The sequence below is a fragment of the Oncorhynchus mykiss genome, chromosome 1, assembly GCF_057628025.1.
Source record: "Oncorhynchus mykiss isolate SJ-2025 chromosome 1, ASM5762802v1, whole genome shotgun sequence".
Lineage (NCBI taxonomy): Eukaryota > Metazoa > Chordata > Actinopteri > Salmoniformes > Salmonidae > Oncorhynchus > Oncorhynchus mykiss.
Genome location: NC_143022.1, coordinates 47,435,254 through 47,450,380, shown reverse-complemented (window position 1 = coordinate 47,450,380; position 15,127 = coordinate 47,435,254). Strand labels below are relative to the sequence as shown.

At 40.2% G+C, this 15,127-nt stretch overlaps 1 protein-coding gene and 1 long non-coding RNA gene across 3 annotated transcripts in view; one reads left to right on the top strand and one right to left on the bottom strand.

The window, feature by feature from the left end:
• LOC149985523 (uncharacterized) overlaps positions 1-15,127 on the bottom strand; it is a 509,038-nt gene that overhangs the window by 323,332 nt on the left and 170,579 nt on the right. The gene's annotated exons all lie outside the window — the stretch shown is intronic.
• Positions 13,625-15,127, top strand: part of LOC110523903 (spondin-1) — a 141,001-nt gene continuing 139,498 nt past the window's right edge. For both annotated transcript variants that reach the window (XM_021603048.3, XM_021603039.3), the window contains exon 1: positions 13,625-14,322. In XM_021603048.3, coding sequence (XP_021458723.1) covers positions 14,094-14,322 — 229 coding nt within the window. In that variant the 5' untranslated portion in view covers positions 13,625-14,093. The remainder of the gene's footprint in view (positions 14,323-15,127) is intronic.

Here is a 15,127-nt window from a genome sequence, read left to right as displayed (position 1 = left end):
TACAGTTTTATATCTTTATGTTTGAAGCCTGAAATGCGGCAAAAGGTCGCAAAGTTCAAGGGGGCCGAATACTTTCGCAATGCACTGTACCTGCTAGAGCACGTGCCACGGGTGAGTGTTGCTATGGTGACCAGTGAGCTGAGATAAGGCGGAGCTTCACCTAGCAAAGACTTATAGATGACCTGGAGTCAGTGGGTTTGGCGATGTGTAGCGAGGACCAGCCGACGAGAGCATACAGGTCACAGTGGTGGGTGGTATATGGGGCTTTGGTGACAAAACGGATAGCACTGTGATAGACTGCATCCAATTTGCTGAGTAGAGTGTTGGAGGCTATTTTGTAAATGACATCGCCAAAGTTGGGATTGGAGATGCTTAATGTGAGTCTGGAAGGAGAGTTTACAGTCTAGCCAGACACCTAGGTATTTGTAGTTGTCCACATATTCTAAGTCAGAACCGTCCAGAGAAGTAATGCTAGTCGGGCAGGCGGTTGCGGGCAGCGATCAGTTGAAGAGCATGCATTTAGTTTAACTAGCATTTAAGAGCAGTTGGAGGCCACAGAAGGAATGTTGTATGGCATTGAAGCTCGTTTGGAGGTTTGTTAACACAGTGTCCAAGGAAGGTCCAGATGTATACAGAATGGTGTCGTCTGCGTAGAGGTGGATCAAGGAATCACCCGCAGTAAGAGCGACAGCATTAATATATACAGAGAAAAGAGTCGGCCCGAGATTTGAACCCTGTGGTACATAGAGACTACCAGAGGTCCGGACAACAGGCCCTGCGATTTGACACACTGAACTCTATCTGAGAAGTAGTTGGTGAACCAGGCGAGGCAGTCATTTGAGAAACCAAGGCTGTTGAGTCTGCCGATAAGAATACGGTAATTGACAGAGTCGAAAGCCTTGGCCAGGTCGATGAAGATGGCTGCACAGGACTGTCTTTTATTGATGGCGGTTATGATATCGTTTTGTACGCCATCTTTGAGAGATGAGATTGACAATGAAATAATCTGTATCAGATCCAGGTCTTTGCAGGTCATCAACTGGCAGACAACATAACTGTGCATACCACTTTTCGGTTGAATCGTTTCATTGCCAAGAGAGCCATGAGGTAACGTAGCTTAATATTCATAATGAGCAACAAAGGTGATAGTGAAAAGAAGTTCAACTGGAACTACCCCCGCTACTCTACAATGAAAAATCTTTGCTTGGTCAGCATTATGCAGAAGCTCCCTACCTACCCTGTCAGATGTCAGTCAGGTCAGGGATTCACTCCTCTATGTGCTTCACCTCACATCCACTGCCTTAAGCAGCCAGCACAAGGAGCTGACAGTGTGTTGTTGCAAATGCTGAGATGAAAATAAAAAGCTTCAAAAAATGGACATGTAAGAAACGTAGCTTCTTGAATCAGTTTGGGCCCTGAGGTCCTCTAAGGCCCTGGACTTCATGTACAGAAAACTCTGCTGATGCTGCAAGCCATTATACTGGTAAATGACAAAATAAAATAAACTTGAGGGATAGAAAGTATATTGAAAGCCAGTGCTTCCAGAAACATGTGGTTCCTGAGCTAATTACGCAATTAACATCTCATGCTTCGAGTAATCTATAATATTCATTATTTTAGCTACCATGGCTAGAAGAAGACATCTCAGTGACTTTGAAAGAGGGGTCTCAAATTAGCCTAGGGGTTTAAAGTGTGGATGTTTGTCTCAGGGGGCTTTCATACCAAATTGGTTTGGAGTAGTTGGTGTATTTTCCCTATTAATTCAGATCGTTTGGACTGGTGTGAACACGATCCACACTCGGGAGCGCACAGAACAACGCACCAGGGTTCACTCAAAAAGGGTGGTCTCCATTCATACCAGAACACTGCAACCATTTGATTGAATGCACGCAGTAGTCTATAACTTTATCTCTGAAACATTCCGTGAGTAGAGGCACATTTATGAGTGTGTCTGACGCAGATTAGGGGAGAGGGGGGCTATACCGGGGATATACCGTAGACCAAAGGGTGGCAGGTAGCCTAGCGGTTAAGAGTGTTGGGTGTTAGTGTCTGAAAGATTGCTGGTTCAAATCCCTGAGCAGACTATTTGAAAAATCTGTGGGTGTGCCCTTGAGCAAAACACTTAAGTTGCTCTGGATAAGATTGTCTGCTAAATGTACATATGCTATTAAATACTTGAGACAATATTTTCTACCACCAACAAAACACCAAATGATGGAATTTCTTGAATGGTGTTGCATCCCTCCAATAGAGTTCCAGACACTTGTAGAACCTATGGCAAGGCACATGGAAGCTGTTCTGGTGGGCCAATGCCCTATTTAGGAACTTTGTTGGGATTTTCTTTTTTTTTTGGCAGTTACCTGTGGGAGTATGTGGGAGTTTTCACAACTGAGATTTCACAGTGGGTTAGAGTAAACTCATAAAGGGAGACCATTTTTGTAAATTATTATTTAACTAGGCAAGAAAGTTAAGAACAAATGTTTAATTACAATGACCGCCTCAGAACAGTGGGTTAACTCCCTTGTTCAGAACAACAGGTTTTTACCTTGTCAGCTCGGGGATTCGATCAAGCAACCTTTCGGTTACTGGTCCAACGCTCTAACTACTAAGCTACCTGCCACCCCAATGAGTTACTGGTAATGAGTTACTGAAATTAGATGTGGTGCTCCCTCTTTGTCCTCATTCCATTACTGCACAATCATCACTCAAAAATATGAAAATAAATGCAACAAGAAGTGTTTGCTCAGAGTGAATATTTGTCTTTTAGAACATTTCATTGGATATAAACTTGGTATAAATTGCTTTTGAAAAATCATTTGAACCATTGGTTCCCAAGGCCAGATCTAACGCTAATACACTACATGACCAAACGTATGTGGACACCCCTTCAAATGAGTGGATTTGGCTATTTCAGCCACACCAGTTACTGACAAGTGTATAAAATTGAGCACACAGCCATGCAATCTCCATAAACAAACATTGGCAGTGAAATGGCCCGTACTGAAGAGCTTTCAAAGTGGCACCGTCATAGGATACCACCTTTCCAACAAGTCAGTTCGTAAAATTTCTGCCCTGCTAGAGCTGTCTCGGTCAACTGTAAGTGCTGTTATTGTGAAGTGGAAACGTCTAGAAGGAACAACAACTCAGTTGTTGGAACACCGACTGCGAAACAGGCCTAATTGGCAAACAGCAGTGCCCGACCTCACTAATGCTCTTGTGGATGAATGGAAGCAAGTTCCCACAGCAATGTTCCAGCATCTAGTGGAAAGCCTTCCCAGAAGAGTGGAGTCTACTATAGTAGCAAAGGGGGGACCAACTCCACATTAATGCATGTTTTTGGAAGGAGATGTTCGACAAGCAGGTGTCCACATACTTTTGCCCATATAGTGTATCACTGCATTGTCCCCAAGTTCTCTCATGTGCTATAAATTCCAGGGCTCCAAAAGACAATCTGAAACAGCTGACCACACAATCTAAATCACAGGTGGGCAACGTGAAGCCAAACACATTGGGAATAGAGCCAAGGGAAAGGAGAGTGCCCATTCAGCTGATGGTCAGCAAACTGAGAGGGAGTGAGGCTCTGAAATTGTGTAACACAAATCCTAAGGCAAGAGGGAGATGGGTTCATTTAAGTCCTCACTGCAGTGTAGTGCTTTTTAGGTACTGCTTTGTGATTCTATCTATTGTACAGCAGGGCACTGTACTGTGTATGTGGGAGCTCTTCACTGTTACTGCAACATATAATCGTGTTCAATTTAAAAAATAAAAAAAAACATTACATAAACCTATGATTTGCTGTGCATAGCATAATTTTTTATGTGTATTCTTGTGAAACATAGATTATAAACTCATGACTTCGCAAAAATGATGTAACTTGGCATTTGGTTATTAGTTGAAAGCCAGGGCACAGAAATGCAAATCAGGGTGTCCAAAATGTAACTGTACTGTAGGTTTGCTGATGAGGTATAATTCCAATTTTTATGGACTTCAAGATTGCACCATTAACTTTTGTTTCAGAAGTAGCTTGAACTTCCTAATTCAGTGGTGGATGTGTGGACTCAGCAGTCCTCCGAGCTGTGTGGACTTGATGTAAAAATAGTTAAGAGTGAACTTTAGAAAGACTTCCAGCTTGTGTACCTTTGAAAATAAAATGACACCTCCATTGTTCTATGCTCAATTAAGTCTTAACTTGGACCCGTCAAAATGGAGTTTTCACCCCATTTAAAAAGGAGACTTGTTGTTGTACCCAACAAATATATGCAGCATTTGTGTCAGTCATTATGCTTGTTCCCACTCTCAAATCATGTTCAGCTAGAAGATTGGGCATCTGACAGAGGCAGATGGTCAGGGAGGAACAGGGGGCAGAGGAAAGTGTGGCTAGAATATGGTAGCATTCATTACACTAGCTAGGTTTACATCCAATTGGTGACAGATTAATGCGCATTTGGTAACACTTTGGTAACACTATAATTAAATACCCCTCAAAATACACTTAACTAACTAAATCCTGTGTAACAACTAGTAATTACATTGTACTTATGTGAATATAACATGTGCTACGCTTGAAATAGTGTATTATTCCTCATCTGGGATGACACTCGTATTAGATCTGTTTTCTATAATCTCTCAGACACCCAGCGCATCCACAAGGGATCCCAACCATCGTCACAGTTGTTAATGAATTGGATGCAGCTGAGAAGAAGCAAAAAAATATGTTGTGAATTTAGTGTAAACCTGCCCATTTGTAACAAAAAGGTAACAAGCATTTGTTGCTACACTTCTGTAATTATAGACCGCAATTATAACCAGTAACATGTTGTTATTACACTGTAACTCTGCGTTGTTACAGCTAACTACAATATTTGCTACAGTGTAATAAGGACCCCTTAAAAGGAAGTGCTAACAAGCATTTTCCCACCAGTGGTACGTTTCCACCCAAGTGGCTTTGGGACAAATTTCCTTGACTTTCACAGCCAGAGCTCGGACTTGAACCCGATCGAACATCTCTGGAGAGACCTGAAAATAGCTGTGCAGCCATGCTCCCCATCCAACCTGACAACGCTTGAGAGGATCTGCAGAGAAGAATGGGAAAACTCCACAAATACAGGTGTGGCAAGCTTGTAGTGTCATACCCAAGAAGACTCGAGGCTGTAATCGCTGCCAAAGGTGCTTCAACAAAGTACTGAGTAAAGTGTCTTAATAATCTGTAAATTTGATATATCAGTTTTATATTTTTTATACATTTTAAAACATTTATAAAAACCTGTTTTCGTTCTGTCATTATTGGGTTTTGTGTGTAGATTGATGAGGGGAAAAAACAAGTTAATACATTTTAGAATAAGATAAATGTAACAAAATGTGGAAAAAAGTCAAGGGGTCTGAATACTTTCCCAGTGTACCGTATATATTGGGCTTGGGCTCATTAAAAATATCTTTAATGTAGGGCTCATCAAATGTACAGTTCAAGTAGGAAGTTTACATACACCTTAGCCAAATACATTTAAACTCACAATTCCTGAAATGTAATCCTAGTTAAAATCCCTGTCTTTGGTCAGTTAGGAACACCACTTTATTTTAAGAATGTGAAATGTCAGAATAATAGTAGAGAGAATGATTTATTTCAGGTTTTATTTATTTCATCACATTCCCAGTGGGTCAGAAGTTTACATAAACTCAATTAGTATTTGGTAGCATTGCCTTTAAATTGTTTAACCTGGGTCAAACGTTTTGGGTAGCCTTCCACAAGCTTCCCACAATAAGTTGGGTGAATTGTGGCCCATTCCTCCTGACAGAGCTGGTGTAACTGAGTCAGGTTTGTAGGCCTCCTTGCTCGCACATGCTTTTTCAGTTCTGCCCACAGATTTTCTATAGGATTGAGGTCAGGGATTTGTGATGGCCACTCCAATACCTTGATGTTGTTGTCCTTAAGCCATTTTGCCACAACTTTGGAAGTATGCTTGGGTTCTTTGTTCATTTGGAAGACCCATGTATGCCTCCTTGCTCGCACACGCTTTTTCAGTTCTGCCCACAAATCTTCTATAGGATTGAGGTCAGGGCTTTGTGATGGCCACTCCAATACCTTGACTTTGTTGTCCTTTTAAGCCATTTTGCCACAACTTTGGAAGTATGCTTGGGGTCTTTGTTCATTTGGAAGACCCATTTGTTACCAAGTTTTAACTTCCTGACAGATATCTTGAGATGTTGCTTCAACATATCCACATAATTGTCCTACCTCATGATGCCATCTATTTTGTGAAGTGCACCAGTCCCTACTGCAGCAAAGCACCCCCCACAACATGATGCTGCCACCCCCATGCTTCACTGTTGGGATGGTGTTCTTCGGCTTGCAAGCCTCCCACTTTTTCCTCCAAACATAACAATGGTCATTATGGTCAAACAGTTCTATTTTGGTTTCATCAGACCAGAGGACATTTCTCCAAAAAGTACGATCTTTGAACCATGTGCAGTTGCAAACCGTAGTCTGGCTTTCTTATGGCGGTTTTGGAGCAGTGGCTTCTTCCTTGCTGAGTGGCCTTTCAGGTTATGACGATATAGGACTCGTTTTACTGTGGATATTTTGTACCCGTTTCCTGTTTCCTCCAGCATCTTCAGCAAAGGTCATTTGCTGTTGTTCTGGGATTGATTTGCACTTTTCGCACATAAGTATGTTCATCTCTAGGAGACAGACCGCGTCTCCTTCTTGAGCAGTATGACGAACGTGGTAGATGAACGTGGTACCTTCAGGTATTTGGAATTTGCTCCCAAGGATGAACCAGATTTGTGGAGGTCTACAATTTTTTTCTGAGGTCTTGGCTAATTTCTTTTGATTTTCCCATGATGTCAAGCAAAGAGGCACTGAGTTTGAAGGTAGGCCTTGAAATACATCCACAGGTACACCTCCAATTGACTCAAATTATGTCAATTAACCTATCAGAATCTTCTAAAGCCATGACATAATTTTCTGGAATTTTCCAAGCTGTTTAAAAGACACAGTCAACTTAGTGTATGTAAACTTCTGACCCACTGGAATTGTGATAATGAATTATAAGTGATATAATTTGTCTGTAAACAATTTTTTGAAAAATGACTTGTGTCGTGCACAAAGTAGATGTCCTAATCGACATGCCAAAAACTATAGTTTGTTAACAAGACATTTGTGGAGTGGTTGAAAAATGAGTTTTAATGACTCCAACCTAAGTGTATGTAAACTTCTGACTTCAACTATATGTGTGGCTCATCTGGCTCAGGTAGCACCAGGCTTGATTTTTCGATCAAAGCTCTAATAAAATCCAGACATAGGCCTATTTATATCCTTTAAAATACTTTTGAAAGACAGTTCCGGATTTGGCGGGAAATACAGGATTACCTGGGAAAATGTTTATTTATTCTCGGGATGGAACATTTGTAAAATGCCAAGAAAATATTCAACCCCACTTCCCACTGCCATTTCCCGCATAATACATTTCATCGACACACAAAAAGATCCCACCAAAAATCTGTCGGCATTGATAAAATTACACATAAACTTCCTGTTTCCATCACAGCTGTGGTGAATTTTTGTATCAATATGACTTTACTTGCATAAAAACTGTGTATAGAAACGTGATTAGTAGCTAGGTTTCCATCCAGTTGGCAAGGGTTTTCATGCGAATATTCAAAAATCCACACAAAAAAACAATATCAGCATTTTCCCAGCAGAGATATGTTTTCATCAAATTTACTTGTTGGCTAGAGTGCACGTGTAGCCTACATGATAACATTAACAAAAGAGCAAGATTATTTTTATTATTCAAACGGCAACAAAGCATCGATTATCATGTCAGCAGAATAAGAAGCTAGATATTTATTGGAAAGGATCATCAAGCTCATCAGCTTGCACTTTCACCAGCCTGTGAAGTTCATCATAACTTATTTCATCTGTAGCTTCATAATACAGCAGCACGCTTTCCACTGACATTTCTCGCATCATTCATTTTACCAACACAAAAAGATCTCAACTTGTGTAGCAGCGTATTTTGTTTTTTCAACATTTGGAAAGTTAACCGAACGTCAACATTTTTTTATCCAACGTACTTTACTCCAAGGGTTGGCTGGAAACCTTGTAAGTGATACTAAAGGCAGACGGGTGTTTGAGTGGGCTAAATTAGCAGGCTGCATTAGCTAGCTAAGTAAGTGAAAGTGAAAATGAAAATGTTTAAACAAATATAACTAGCTCTCTTTCTCTCTCTTGCTTTTCCTTAATTTTTGTAGAACTTAATTTGTTCAAAACTGTTAAACTATTGTCTTTCTCTCGGAGTCAACTACTAACCACATTTTATGCACTGCAGTGCCAGCTAGCTGTAGCTTATGATTTCAGTACTAGATACATTCTCGGATCATTTGATTGGGTGGACAACATGTCAACTCATGCTGCAAGAGCTCTGATAGGTTGGAGGATGTCCTCCGGAAGTCATCATAATTACTGTTTGGACTAATTATTATAACCCTAGATCAGCTAGATTTAGGCAAGGGTGTGCAAGGCAGTATTGAATATGTCACTGTCTGTCACCTTGATTACTCCAATCTGACTTTCGACATGTGCACCTACGTTATAAACTTTAATTCGTAGGCTAGGCTGTAGTCAACCTTATGATGGGTATAGGGGAAATTTGTGTATTAGCCTAAACCTATCAATGTTACATTGAGCTGGGTGAATGGAATATGAATGACAATCCTCCAACATGCTGTAATAGAAATAAGGCCATGCTCATAAAAGAAAAAAAACGTCCTCCCCAATCTTGAACAGCACTGATTGCCACTGGTGTCCACGTGAGTGACCAAGTTACACTAATGGGCCTCAACATCACCTTCTAACCAGACAGCACTATAGTGGTCAAAACAAAAACCAATCAGCAATAAGTGTACTAGCAGGTGAGGGCATTCACAGCCGACTGCTCAGACGAGCTCCAGCTAGACGTTTTTTCATGATTCTAGGTCTCGCCGGATTAGCGAACAACAGTTTTTTTTTGGTGATGTACAGTACTTCAGCACAATGAGTTACACATGTAGTTCTATGCTCCTCCTCTCCAGCAGCCCAATTGGAAGCCACCATCCTGAGGAGGAGAAAGATTCACTATGTGTGGAAGCTCAGTGAGGCGAGCCTACATCACATCAGCATGGGTGAAGAATGGTCTGCTAACCTCAGGATCACTCTAATGCTAAATAGTTTTCATTCCTACAGGGAGCTGCTAAATGAAGTACCCCATATATACTTTAGTTCTTCTACTAGGCAGTTACTTTATATCTCACTCAAATTAAATGAAACACTGCTTAAGAACTGTAACATAATTGGGCAATTCATAGACAGTTTCAGGCTTTTAGTGTGTTGATTATTTAGTCAATAATCAACACATTTCCTATCTTAATTCTCACCATTATCTGCAATAGACTGCGCTACTGTATCAACACAGCTAAGCACTACCTCAACAGTGTTTTTAATTCAAATATTACTTGTGATATATGATATAGTCTCACTCAGAGAGTAATACTGCAACTACCTGAGGACATGCATTTAGATTCAGTTATCTGCCTTTACTCACTGTAATTGCATCTGATGGCCTCCAAACGTTTAGAATATTTCAGAAGGGTGTAATGGACGTCTGAATCAATTACCTGCAAATCCCATCAAAGTGCAGTGTATAGTCTCAGAGAAGCAGATCAGACTGACACAACACACTGCCTGCTGAGAGTGACCAAACACTTTATAGTCTATAACACGTTATTAATATATTTATTTGATGAAGATACAGAACATGGTACAGTGGGGCAAAAAAGTATTTAGTCACCCACCAATTGTGCAAGTTCTCCCACTTAAAAAGATGAGAGAGGCCTGTAATTTTCATCATAGGTACACTTCAACTATGACAGACAAAATGAGAAAAAAAATCACATTGTAGGATTTTTAATGAATTTATTTGCAAATTATGGTGGAAAATAAGTATTTGGTCAATAACAAAAGTTTATCTCAATTCTGTGTTATATACCCTTTGTTGGCAATGACAGAGGTCAAACGTTTTCTGTAAGTCTTCACAAGGTTTTCACACACTGTTGCTGGTATTTTGGCCCATTCCTCCAGATCTCCTCTAGAGCAGTGATGTTTTGGGGCTGTTGCTGGGCAACACGGACTTTCAACTCCCTCCAAAGATTTTCTATGGGGTTGAGATCTGGAGACTGGCTAGGCCACTCCAGGACCTTGAAATGCTTCTTACGAAGCCACTCCTTCGTTGCCCGGGCGGTGTGTTTGGGATCATTGTCATGCTGAAAGACCCAGCCACGTTTCATATTCAATGCCCTTGCTTATGGAAGGAGGTTTTCACTCAAAATCTCACGATACATGGCCCCATTCATTCTTTCCTTTACACGGATCAGTCGTCCTGGTCCCTTTGCAGAAAAACAGCCCCAAAGCATGATGTTTCCACCCCCATGCTTCACAGTAGGTATGGTGTTCTTTGGATGCAACTCAGCATTCTTTGTTCTCCAAACACGACGAGTTGAGTTTTTACCAAAAAGTTATATTTTGATTTCATCTGACAATATGACATTCTCCCAATCTTCTTCTGGATCATCCAAATGCTCTCTAGCAAACTTCAGACGGGCCTGGACATGTACTGGCTTAAGCAGGGGGACACGTCTGGCACTGCAGGATTTGAGTCCCTGGTGGCGTAGTGTGTTACTGATGGTAGGCTTTGTTACTTTGGTCCCAGCTCTCTGCAGGTCATTCACTAGGTCCCCCCGTGTGGTTCTGGGATTTTTGCTCACCGTTCTTGTGATCATTTTGACCCCACGGGATGAGATCTTGCGTGGAGCCCCAGATCGAGGGAGATTATCAATGGTGTTGTATGTCTTCCATTTCCTAATAATTGCTCCCACAGTTGATTTCTTCAAACCAAGCTGTTTACCTATTGCAGATTCAGTCTTCCCAGCGCGGTGCAGGTCTACAATTTTGTTTCTGGTGTCCTTTGACAGCTCTTTGGTCTTGGCCATAGTGGAGTTTGGAGTGTGACTGTTTGAGGTTGTGGACAGGTGTCTTTTATACTGATAACAAGTTCAAACAGGTGCCATTAATACAGGTAACGAGTGAAGGACAGAGGAGCCTCTTAAAGAAGTTGTTACAGGTCTGTGAGAGTCAGAAATCTTGCTTGTTTGTAGGTGACCAAATACTTATTTTCCACCATAATTTGCAAATAAATTAATAAAAAATCCTACAATGTGATTTTCTGGATTTTCTTTCTCATTTTGTCTGCCATAGTTGAAGTGTACCTATGATGAAAATTACAGGCCTCTCTCATCTTTTTAAGTGGGAGAACTTGCACAATTGGTGGCTGACTAAATACTTTTTTGCCCCCCTGTATATGATATTATTCATATCATTATCTTAAACCCCTTTCACACTATCGTACTGACCCAAACCAAGCTGCCTCTGACATTTTCTTTTTAAACTGTCAGTTCCAGCACAGTTAAGCAACTATGGTGGATACGTAACCAGTCCAGAACACTTTTTATTTATTTTATTTAACTACACACTACAGCATCGTCTAGCTGGGTTCGGCTCAGTACTGTGAAAAGCCCTTGATTGTTGTTAATGTCAGGCATTATCAGTAAAATTGAGTAGGTAATAGGTTGAGGCGTACGTTGGTAGGTTGAAGCGTACATGTACACATCTGTGTCTGTGTTTATGCATGATGTAAAATAAAAAATTAACCATTGCACAACAGTATTGCAAAAACAGCCACCCCCTCATACATACACATGTTATAGAGATTGGATGCCAGATGGGTTTCCTCAGACAACGTCATGGCAGATGCAGAGTAACCACCTCCAGCCCCAGGCACTGTTCTCCTCTACGTGTTGTTATCACTACCTCATGGTCCCACTCCCAGGTCCACACCAGAATACCTTTCCTTACCATACATACCAAACACCCACCATTATTCAATGATGTATGTTAAATTATGTTTATTTCACCTTGCTAGGGGAAATGTTTACATAGCAACGCAGAGATTGGCTTGTCTCAAGGAGGTTTTAGTGAACGGTAGCATGGGGAGCATTATGGCAGACATCCACACAGCCATCTATGATAACGTAGGCTAAAGAACGAAAGGAGAGCGAATAAACTCCCATATTCTTCAATACAAACCAGATCACTAATAACTCGCATTGGCAGGCACAGTACAGCCTATGTACAGTATACAAAGTGATTTGTGTGGACAGAAGACAATGGATGGAGAGTAGAACTGACAGACAGCCGGCCATTAGAGGTGTGAGGATACTCTTGTGACACCTACTGGTCTGCATAGTTTCAATTTCCATCCTTTTGAGCGGCTCATAGAAAAGCTGGAATAAGGGAGACACTTTGCAGATGATGAAAATATATGACAATTAATTGGTCTCAGATATTTGAGGAAATGTACTTAAAATGAATAAAAATGCTATGATGCCCCAGTGAAACATCACAATAGCTTATGTCTGTATCAAAAGTAATTTGTAATACTGTTCTATTAATGTATTATCTAATTTCAGTGTTTTAATGGGTTGGACATGGACCTTATAGATAGACCTATGGTACTATCCATTAGTAAATATGTATTGATCTGAAATTGAACAGTCTGCCTAAATGAATTATCACATACTGTAGCTACATTTGATTCACTTCCAGATATCTCACGTGACTTTTACACATGAGATGAATATAATTCCATTACAATAATAAGTTGTGCTAAAAACAAACAAAAGATAACTATTGGAAAATATATTGTGTCTGTAAAATGTATATAGTATGTATAAGATGGAAGTAGAAACGTATTAGTTTAGTCAAGTTAGGTGAGGGGTGGTAGGGTTAGGGGACAATAGTAAAGGAAAATATATAAACAAATATATATATACAGTTCCAGTCAAAAGTTCAGTTTTTTTCTACATTGCAGAATAATAGTGAAGACGTCAAACTTTGAAATAACACATATGTAATCATGTAGTAACGAAAAAAGTGTTAAACAAATCAATATATAGTTTATATTTGCGATTCTTCAAAGAAGCCACCTTTTGCCTTGACAGATTTGCACACTCTTGGCATTCTCTCAACCAGCTTCAAGAGGTAGTCAGTCACCTGGAATGCATTTCAATTAACAGGTGTACCTTGTTGAAAGTTAATTTGTGGAATTTCTTTCCTTCTTAATACGTTTGAGCCAATCAAAACCATCAAGCACTATGATGAAACTGGCATACATTCTACAATGTAGAAAATAGTGAAAATAAAGAAAAATCCTTGAACGAGTAGGTGTGTCCAAACTTTTGACTGGTACTGTATATGTTTTATAAATACATTATGGGGATTGGAAATGATGCAGACAATTATATAGATGAAGCCACAATCTATATGTAATATTAAAGCCCATCTATTCCCTAAAGATAAAATAAATAAATCATGCACTTTCAAATAAACTATAATTCTTTCATCGTCAAACGTAACTAATTGAGACTAATTGAGGTTTTGATATACCAAACGATTGTACCCCAATTACCATTAATAAAATGTTTTACGCAAAGAAAAGACACACAATTGTTATGAGCGCGCTGATGTAATTAACTTGTGAGATCCACGGCTGTGCAAACATTGGCCGACAGCTTTCCTGCGTCTCATCAAGAATGTCAAACGCTCCTCGGTCACAGGCTCACAGCGGCCACTGGTAGGAATGTCTGGGTTTTGTTTAAACTCTGCTGCTTTCATCGCTTCAATCTATTCGTTTCAATGCTGCGCTTCGCTATTTCCCGGACCCTGAGAATTAGCCTACTCCCTTAACTCATCACTCGAGCCACCTATCACCGCTTTCCTCTCAAATCAGTGTAACTATAGGTACTGAAGCAGTGCCATCGAACTTCAAAACCCGCTCGACTGGGATGGATTCACCGCGGTTTCTCACACAATTTCTACCAAGTGTTAGGGCTAAATAGTTTGCAGGTATTTATTTTCGTGGGGACTGTGGTGAGAGAATTTATACTCCTATATTGTGTTTCCTTTTTATAGGTGGAATAAAGAACTTCGCACCAGAACATATATTATGGGAATGTATATGCAGTTGCTGCTTTTGCAGTATTTGGTTTCGAGTTTTATGTGCAATGCTCTCGCTTTCGTCGAAGAACCCACAGATAAGCATGCGAAGTCGGATGGATATTGCGGCAGGATTTTACGGGCACAGACACAGGGTACACGGAGAGATGGCTACAATGAGTTTCGGCTAAGAGTAGAGGGGGACCCCGAAAACTACCAACCTGCTAGCATCTACAGAGGTATGCAACTAGAGCACATTTTACTTAGTTACTTACTTGGCTTTTGTTATATCCACCAAATTGAAGTGGCTTTGAAATGACAACTATCAAAAAGTAGCCTAACACCAAAGTCAAGTTTAAGTTCCGTGCACAAGTGACTTCATTTCGTAAATGTAGCCAACCAGAGTAGGCTACTTATCACACCTCATTATGTCACTTGAAATGCAAAACATATAGGGACAGTTGGAAATTTACAGGGGGTGGGGTTGGTCCAACTCAAGGTGTCATAAAACAAATGCACCACCCCTCCCCAATGCAGTGTTCATTTTGGCACTCTTTAAAAAAATTTTTTTTATAGTCTTAGTCATTTTGACTAAAATAGCCTTAAGTCTGAGTCAGATTTGTCATTTAAATAATGATTTAGTCTTATTGTCAAAATAGCACAAACAGTGGCCCATTTTAGTCAACAAAATGCCCTTTCATTTTAGTCACATCACATTTGTATTGCCTCCATTAATTTATAGTAAACAGAAATCACTGACTTCCATTTGATCAAACATACATAGCCTTGTCATACTGACATATTCTTCTGCAAAACATCATATTTTCTTCCAAGCATAACATATTTTCTTCCCAACAGCAGAAATATGACCGACAAGTAAATAATATATAACAATTATCTGGCCATGTACGGGGACCTAATTCAGCCTACCTAGATATTGCATATTACATACAAAACAAGCACACACACAAGCAGAGAGAGTGGGAGAGTAGTACAATCACCAGATGCAAAGTAGTATGGGTTGCACCTCTGTCACTCAGTTGT